This window comes from Orycteropus afer, unplaced genomic scaffold (assembly GCF_000298275.1).
Source record: "Orycteropus afer afer isolate SDZICR_OR568_19922 unplaced genomic scaffold, OryAfe1.0 scaffold00048, whole genome shotgun sequence".
In the NCBI taxonomy this organism is placed as follows: Eukaryota; Metazoa; Chordata; class Mammalia; order Tubulidentata; family Orycteropodidae; genus Orycteropus; species Orycteropus afer.
In genome coordinates, this window is record NW_006921635.1 from 11,247,560 (window position 1) to 11,257,075 (window position 9,516).

At 49.6% G+C, this 9,516-nt stretch overlaps 1 protein-coding gene across 1 annotated transcript in view; it reads right to left on the reverse strand.

Moving 5' to 3' along the window:
* The window catches only part of NOS1 (nitric oxide synthase 1), a 107,393-nt gene extending 98,803 nt beyond the window's left edge, over positions 1-8,590 (reverse strand). The window contains exons 1-3 of the mRNA XM_007938283.1: positions 7,866-8,590; positions 5,638-5,681; positions 4,309-4,333 (exon numbers count right to left, since the gene is read on the reverse strand). Of these exons, the coding sequence (XP_007936474.1) occupies positions 4,309-4,333; positions 5,638-5,681; positions 7,866-8,590 (794 nt within the window). The remainder of the gene's footprint in view (positions 1-4,308; positions 4,334-5,637; positions 5,682-7,865) is intronic.
* Positions 8,591-9,516: the final 926 nt, after the last annotated feature.

Sequence of the window (9,516 nt, forward strand, 5' to 3'; positions counted from 1 at the left end):
AAATACTAAAACAATAGCAATGAAGGAAGTGATAACACGATTCATAAACAAAATGAGCTCAGCATGGAAAATTATATGGAACAAAGAAGTCAACACCACGAAAAAACACATAACAAAAATGATAGCAACAAATTCATATTTTCCAATAATTACATATCTGGCAAGGGACTTATCTACAAGATTTATAGCAGAGGAGTGGATGACCAAACTACGGAACATACACATAATGGAATGCTATGCAGCACTAAAGAATAATGTAGAGTCTGCAAAACAGTGCATAATATGGATGAACATGGAGGACATCATGCTGAGTGAAATAAGTCGATGACAGAAGGTCAAATATAGTATTAGCTCATTGTTGTGGAGGGTCAAGGAAAGGTTTATATATGGAGGGAAATTTTCTTTGTTGGTTGCTAAGGGTGGGAGGGGAGTGGAGGGAACACTGCAGATAAGAAAAAAAAAAGAATGTATTGAACCATGTCACTTTAGTTTTGTGTATTTCATTGTACTTAAATTATATTTCAATAAAACGCATTAAAAAAAAAAAGAACATATGCCTGATTGGAATTCCAGAATAAAAGGAGGGCAAAAACAAAACCAAACCAAACCCACAGAGAAAAGTGTTGAAGACCTGCCAGCAGAAAACTTCTCCAATGTCATGAAGGATGAAAAGATATCCATCTAAGAAGCTCAACAAACCCCATATAGGATCAAACCCAAGAGAAAGTCACCAAAACCTATCATAATCACACTTTCTGTGGTAGTTATGTTTGTGTGTCAACTTGGCTGGGCTTGGCTGAGTGGCTGAGCAGCTGGTGGTAGTTATTCCCCATGATGAGACCAGTAATCAGTTCCATGGTGGGATCTACCACAAGCAGCTGAGTAGTCTGCCTTTGGGATGTGGTCTGCTTCCTGTATTTAAGGAGAAGCCTTGGGAATGGTCTCTAGCCTATGGCATGCTTGGACCCTGCATGTAGCCGTGTCATTGTTCAGCAGCCTGCCATGCTCTGCCGACCTTGGGACTTACAATGGACTTAAGTTAATGGCCTGTCGTGTAGTTTGGTAACATCGGGACTATGCCTTTTTCCTTGTCAACCTTGGGGCTTCTCAGCCTCAGCAGCCAGCAGCTGTCTGAGTGAAGAAATGCCTCTAGCTCCACTGGGCCGGGAGCAGGAAGCAGAGCTGGACCCCAAGGTTGAGGGGCTTTCACCCAGCCCCTAGAACCTGGCACTTTGAACTTGGACGTAAAGCCTCCAAATTCTAAGAATAAACTTCTGTTTGTTAAGGCTATCCCACTTGTGGTATATTCTTGTCAGAGCGGCACTAGGGAACCAGAACACTTTCCAAAACCAAAGACAAAGAATCTTGAGAGCAGTTCAGGAAAAACAAAAAGTTACCTGCAAAGGTCAACCAATAAGACTAAGCTCTGATTTCTCAGCAGGAACCAAGCAGGCAAGAGGGCAATGGCGTGACATGTACAAAACCTTGAGGGAAAAGAATTGCCAACCAAGAATTATATATACAGCTAAAATGTCCCTCAAAAATGATGGTGAAATTAAGACATTTCCAAACAAACAAATTAAGGGAATTTGTAAGAACCAGACTAACCCTACAAGAAATGCTAAAGGGAGTCTTATCAATGGAAAACCAACAGAAGACAACAATTTAAGATTAAGACACATGACAACACCACCCAGAAACCAGCCCAGGAAAAGAATTCACAAATCTAAAATAAGCTCTCAAAACAGAAAATAGAGAACCAGAGGAGTCAATCTGTAAATGACACTAACTACAAAGCAAAGAGATGAAATAAATGGTACAACTGCACAACTTCCATATGGAAAGGCAGTCAGGACGGTGTTGTTAGTGAAGAGATAGGAGTTGATTTGGGCGAAGAGAAAAGCAACATAATCAAAGTCTGCTTATAAAATTTCACCCAAATTGTAATAAAAAGTTTAAAAAAAAAAAAAAGAAAAAGAAAAACTGCACTGAGATCCAGCATGAAGCCAAAGTGATTGGATTCGGTTTTGGTAGACTGCTGAAAAACACCATTGGAGTGATTTAAAGTTATGAGGCATGTCAAAAAAACACAGCTTGCGTGGAATTCCTGACTCAGTCCTGCAGTCAACGCCACTTGGTTGATCTGAAGTTGGTTCTAACGCAGAGAGTTCTAACCACCACTTCCTGATGAGGGAGAGCTGACCCACCCACCCCCACGCTATAAGGAGAGTGAGTCAGGGGTGAAATACCTTCCTCCGTTTCCTCTCTTCTTTCTCCCTTCCCTCCTCCCTCCCTCCCTTTATTCCAGTGGGACCTACCTTAGGTCCAGCTCTGAGCTAAATGCTGGGGGATTCAAGGATGAATAAAACATGTGCATGTGGGGTGGTTGTTAAATGATGAAAACTATGGAGTGGGACCCACCCTTATCTTTTAAATTCCTCTCATTAAATTAACTCCTTCCGTAACAAGATGAGAAGAACTCGAGATGATCAGGATCCAGGGTTGTTTCCAAGGCCGTGAAACGAGGGAAGGGGATGAGGAGCACAGAACAAATGAAGGAGGGCCCCCACGTACCCCAAGGAGGCCTGGGACTCAGGGCATCTCAATGGTGGGTGTGCTATCTTTAGTACACGGCAACTCAGAGCTCCAGTCTCCTTTTGGACTCTCAGGAAATAGCCCCATGTCTTCAGAAACTCAATGGCTAGTAGCCAAGTGCACTGTGACCAACACTGTAAAAGACCAGGTCAGGAACGGTCAATAGCATGGACTTCAGTTCAAGTCCTGCCTTTGTTGCTTGGTAGTCATGAGACCTGGGAAAAATGACCATGCCCTCTAAGCCTCGGTTTCCACATCAGCAAAATGGGGATGACAAGATGACCTATATCTCAGAGGGGTGATATGAGGAATAAGTGAATTAACTAATGCAAAGCCCTTGGCCTGGGCCAGGCTCCTTCATGTGTTCAGTAGAACTATAACAATGACTATGAAACTCAGAATTAATGGAGAAGGCGGAGCCTCCATTAAACTCACTCTCCAGATTGAAACAGATTCCCATGGTTCCAGCCACATTCTTTTGCCTGGTTTCTCCTCTAACTCTTGGGACTCATCTGTGAGACTTCTACATAGAACCAAGACAGCCCCCTGTGGCCAGTGCTGTGTGACCCTGAGCAAGTTGCTCTACCTCTCTGAGCCTGAGTGCCCTCATCTATAAAAGGGAACTAAAATCACATGCCCTACTAAGGGAGCAGAATTCATGCAACCCCCAAAGAGGTGACTCTTGTAAAGGCACTTTGTAAGTTACCAAGTACGCTGTGAGTGGGAGGGGCTCTCAGCGAGCCGAGTGAGCTGAGCGGCTGGGACAGATGGACACCGGATCGAGGACCTTGGCCTCTTTAGAACCCTCCTTCAGGGCAGCAAGCTGAGCAACCTGGATATATTCTGACATGCAGCATTTTAAAGTGACTTGTCCCAGTGCAGAAGCCCCTGGACACATGCTCCCTTCCTTATTCCCTCCTGCACTTGCCAGGGCCACCTTCCTCCCAGGATGAAGGGATAAGACTGTCTCTAGGCTAAGCAACACTCTCCCCTCCTAAATAAATGCCAGCACCCCAAACCACAGGAGCAGGGATGGCCCCTGAGGGAAAGGGCATAGGCAGAACAGGATGGTAAGTCTGTTTCCAAGAGGAAAGAAACGAGGACAGCAGAGCAGGAGAGACGGGCACTGCTGTGAACTGATAACCGTCCCAGCCTCTGCTCAGCCCCCGGAGCCACGGACTGGGCAGTGTGACCTGGAGGCGGGAGGCCAGACCTGGTGGGTGGTCACTCTCACTGCCAACCAGGCCGGCTGGGGGCTTGGGCTGGCGGCTGTTTATTGATCAGCATCCAGGGACCCCAAAGGGGGGCTGGATGGAGAAGTTGTTGGGAGGAGGAGAATTTTCCAGGCAGCTGTGAGCTCTAAGAGGCTCAAATCCGCCATGTCTGCGGAACCCAGAGTGATCCCAAAGGTCTCTTTGCGGGTTTCCATTTCCTCACTTGGGGCACAGATTCTTAACAAGGCACATTGTTTCAGCCCCTAATGGGCATTTGGCAATTCTGACAGAGGCATTTCTGGCTGTTACAATGATGGGCACATGGCAATAGGAGGGAGGTGGTATAGAGGGTGGGAGACATCTTACAACACAAGGGGTAAACCCACACGACAAGGAACAATCGGGATGGCCACGTAACTGTGGGTGTTCACACACAGAAACACCCCCCAGCTGCTGCCGAGACGACTGACTCATGGCGACCTACTGTGTGTCACAGTACAATGTGTTCCACAGGGTTTCATTGGCTGATTTCTCAAGAGTACATCATCAGGCCTCTCTTCCAAGGTTCCTCTGGGTAGGTTCGAACTGGCAGCCTTTCGGTTAGCAACCAAGTGTGTTAACTGTTTGTACCAACTCTGATTACTAAATGGGGTATTTAAAATATTGTTAAAAAATGGAGGGGTTTTAGGGCTGACAAAAGTGGGAACCAGCACGTTGTTATGAAATTCTACCTTAGAACCACTCACCTCAGTGAGCCTGGTACGTGCCCTGGACCACTTTCTCCCAAGCCTAACCTCCTCCAAAGCAGTCAAACTACTGTGTCATATGCAAGGTGAGATGGGGTCACTCAAGGGGGGACCATGATGGCTGAGGGCAGCTGGAGAGCTTAAAGCCAGCCCCCTCTGGGAAAACTGATCCGCCCCTTCTCATGTTTGTCCTGCTTGTCCTGCTCCCATCCTACAGGGAAACAAAGGCAGGAGATGCTTCCCCGTGATGGTTTTTGGAAAGGCCTCCTGGGGCTGGACTACCAAGAGGGCTCCCAAGACAGTCCTTCACACTCCACAGTCATGTTCAAGCCTAGTGTCCTGAACCGTGCCTCAAACTATCCATGTCTCAAACTGTCACATGGGACAGAGGGTCCCCCACTTTGTAACTGTACCAGGGAGGGTGTACTGGGACCCCCTAGGAGACTTTTCCACATCCTACGTGGACATGCAGGCTCCTAAGGGTGGCAAGCAGTGTGACTTATACAGCACCCTGGGACTCTGACACTTGACACCCCGTGGCCCAGCTGAGAAACAGAATCCAGTGTGTGGGATAGCAGATATAGCCAGGACTCCAGTGTACAGGGAAGGGGACTCTGTCCACATAAGATAAGAAAGGGGTCCCCATTCAGTGTCCTCAGGCCCTTCTTGGGAGAGGTGGTGCTGAGGACGAGTGAGGGACACATAGGATTAGGAGGGAAAGGTCATGTCAGGGGTGGTCTTTGAGGATGGATACTTTTCAACACCTCCTGGGAAAAAAAAGACGACTGTCAATTATTCTGAATTCTAAAGCCACTTTTTATAAGCCCCCGGGTGGTGCAAAAGGAGCTCTGGTAGCATAGTGCCTAAGGCACTTGACTGCTAACCAGGAGGCTGGCGGTTCAAACCCACCAGCCACTCGTCAGAAGGAAGGTTGGGTAATTTACTTCCGTAATGATATCACCTCGGAAACCCAAGGAGGGGTTGCTATGAGTCAGGTCTGACTCCATGGCACATAACAACAACAACAGGTGGTACAAATGGTTTACACTTGACCATTAACCTAAAAGGTTGGCAGTCTGAACCCACCCAGAGGGGCCTCGGAAGAGAGGCCTGGTGATCAACTTCCCTAGAGATTACAGCTAAGAAAACCCTATGGAACACAGTTCTGCTCATGAGTCACCATGAGTCAGAACTGACTCAATGGCAAGCAGTTTGTTTTTTTAAAGCCACTTTAGAATTTAAAGCTGACTCAAGGAGATTCTGTTGATGCAGCAGTTAAGTACAGTTGATGCACCTTAAGCTAACCACAAGGTGTGTGGTTTGAACCCACCAGCCACTCCATGGGGGAAAGATGAGGCAGTCTGCTGCCATAAAGGTTCCCTATGGGGAAGTTCTACTCTGTCTACAGGGTTGCTATGAGTCAGAATCAACTCAATGGCAGTGGGCTTTGTTTTTTGTTTGAAGGAGATTCAGGGGTATGTGGGACGTCGAGAAGGTGCACCAAGGTCCGGACATGCCCTTCAACTGGGGACCTCTGGGAGTGGCTGCTCCTTGATGACTTGGATCTAGCCTACAAGATTGACCATGGAGATCCTGGGGGAACCCGGCCCCAAATCTCTGCCAGCTGGGAGATCCCAAGGATGAATCCTAGACCCCAGCTCATCAGGAAGTTCACACCAAGCTCTATGCACTGGGCTATAATTCTGCCCTCTGCTCCCAGACATGAGGACCAAAGGGGTAGGTGAGACCCCAGAGCCCCCAGAACTTGCAGGAGAAGGAGTGGGTTGGAAGGCAGGGTCTCAAAGGGCAGGGAGGCACCTTTGTTTCCCTTCTGCCCAGGGACTTCCCAACAGAGCCTCCATCCTCCTACCTGGCTTGCTCAGGGGTCTTGCTAGAATTGGCTCAGTTAGGCCCAGGTGTGGGAAGCTGGAAAAGCCCCAGGATACAATGGTGGGCCAAGGTGGGTTTCCAGGGGCTGAGGGGCCTGCCAAAAGGGCACTTCAAAGACTGCTCCATCAGGGAAGAGGACAGGATCCCATGCAATTCCTCAAACATGCCAGGGACTCTCCTGCCTCAGGGCTCTTGCATTTGCTGCCCCTCAGCTTGGAAAGAACCAAAGTTCACTCCTTCCTCCCTTCCAGTAGGTCTTTAAATGTCACCTTCCTAGGGGCCCATCCTAGCCTCCAACACTTCCTGTCCCTGCTCCGTTCATGTCCCTATAGGATGTCACTAATGTGGCTGCATATTTGACATATTGATCTTGTTTGCTGTCCAAGGTCTTCCCCACTGCACTGGAAGCTCCTCAAAGTCAGGGACTCTTGCCTGTCTCCTTCACTACTGTATTCCTAGAGCCAAGAACAATGTCTGCCACACAGCGGGTCCTCAAGGAACATCCTGATGAATGAATGCAGTGCCTGGAGAGTTACTTTGACCTGGGCACCTGCAGGGCTTCCTGGAGACCTCTGGATGGTCTTAAATACTCAGGGTGTTCTTGGAGAAGGGTGTGGCAGTCTTGGCCTGATTTCTGGGTGGCCTCTGATCTGAGCCCTGGATAAGAGGAGTGAATCAGTGCCAGACCAAAGGCAAGAGTGAAAGGGGGCAGGGAGAAACCAATCAATGTCTGCGTGTCTGTCTCATCTCCTGACCCACTGTTCTCTGACCACGTAGCCCTTTTCTCTCCAGGGGAAAGAGCTGGCATCGCCCACTGTGTTGCCAGCTCTCCTCCTCCACACATCATCAGAACATGCCAATCTGGCAAACACAGAGGGGCCCATGCCAGCTCTTCAAGTTCTAGCCCAAGCTCCCACACAACCCAAGCAAGACTGCTGTTCCTGGGAGTCGGGTCAATTCTCCCCTCTGCTTCCATGTCCCTGGCTGGGAGCTGTGAGGAGAAAGCTGGTTTAGGTCTCCCCAGGGTCTCAGCATAAGTCACATGCCCAAGTATGCCATGCCTCTCTCACTCCCTAGGTGGCCCCAGGAAAGGCCCCTGTCCTGTGAACCTCAGTCTTCTCATTTGGGAAACATGCAAATGCACCCACCCTGGGGAGTTTCTGGAGGATTGAATGGGACAAAGATGTGAAGACACAATGTTCATCACTATGATTGGGGTTTTATGGCAAGAGATACCCCTAGAAGTCATGCCCACTCTGCCCTCCTGAAACTACCATTCTAAGTGAAGGGGGCAAAGGTGGTGATGTGCAGGCATGCCTGAGAGCTCAGGTTGGCTTTGGGGCTGTGGGCTTGAGTTGCAGTGCACCCATATGCAGGCATGTACACATATGCACACATATATACACAGGTGTGGTCTTACCTGTCCACTTGGACTTCTGCATCCTTTGTCTCTGCCTTGGCAGGTCCTGCTCCATTGATCTCTTTGGCACCAGTGGTGAGCAAGCTGAGCACAGGCTCTATCTCCTTAAGCAGGCTGTTGTTTTCCCTACCTCCCTGGAGGCCAGCACTGGTACTTTTCATGGCAGGGACCTCATTCAGAGGCCGGGGGGCCAGGCCGTTGGCATGGGAGAGTGAGCCAGCCTCCTGCCCATTGTCTTGGGCATGCTGAGGCCCGTTTCCAGGACCTGCAGTCCCATCCACTGCCAGCGGCTGCTCTTTGCTGGCTGACGGCTGGTAGGACAGATCAACGGCTTTGGTGGAGGGACCCAGGGGCCGTGTTACCCGGATGGTCTTGGGGGTCCCGTCCCCAGTGAAGGTGGTCTCCAGATGTGTGGTAAAGCCCTCGGGGCCCCTCAGAATGAGGACCACATGGGTCTCAGAGGCAATGCCCCTGAGCACCTCCAGGGCGCTGTCATAGCTCAGGTCCACCAAGGGCTGCCCATTGACCGCCAGGATGATGTCTCCAGCCTGGATGAGGCCGCTCTGCTCCGCAGCACCCCCTCGAATCAGGTCAGAGATAATCACGGGTGGCTTGGTGACTCGTTCCTTCACCAGGAAGCCCAGGCCTCCCACTTTGCGCTTGAAGAGGCGGACAGAAATGACATTGGGTTGGATTTGCTGAACACTGAACATGTGCTCCTCCATGGTGCCCAGCTTCTAAGGGTCCCTTCTGAAGATCACGAGTGGATCAACCCAAGATGACTTCACCAGGAGGAGCCAGGTTTCAGGCTCTACTGAGTGGAGGAGCTGGAGAGATGGTGCTGCAGGGACTGGAGGAGTCGTGAGCGTGGAGCTGATCTTAGGCTTCGGTCGTCTCTGGCTCTGACGTCAACTTGACGTCACTCACTCATTGCCTGGCTGTCGGTGGCATGATTCTGTGCATCTGTCTCCCTCCTTGTTCTCTAAGGAAATGATGGTTGACCAGGCAGACGTCAGGAGCAGCACTGAATGTGTCCCTACACACCAGGTCCAGCAGAGTAGGGGGTAGGGAGCAGTGTCCGGTGGCTGTGTCTAGAGATGATGCACATTAGGTGTGGACTATTCTCTGGACATGGTGGTTGCCAGCTCATCAGATGCACACCAGGTCTATGGCTTCTTGAGCTGAAGAGGAGGAAGGGAAGGGATGGAAAAAGGAAAAAAGGACAGATTGACACAGAGCGTCCAACACCACCTTCAAAATGCAGACGCAAAAGGAAGCCCACTGAGAAGTCTAGCTACAAGACACTCCAGAGTTTAGAAGTCAGCTTAGAAAGTCAATTCCTTTTCCCTCTAGGGGGACACCTTTCTCCATTAGTTTTATCTCCATGGTCAAAGTCATCCGAGACCAAAGGGTCTCCCAGGCTCAGAAATCAAATAGCAGGAATCATAAGACCTGTCTTAGCTCTTGCCCGTCCCAAGAACTCACCACTCAACTTGTCCCACAGCCTTTGCTCTGTATGTTTTGCAAACATCCTCCATTCACACATCAGGCTCTCAGCTGGCATGGATCTTTGGAATTTCCATTCCAGCCACTAGCAAAGCACCGATAACAGAACCAACTGGAGCAGGAATGACGCCGCCAATGAGGGAAG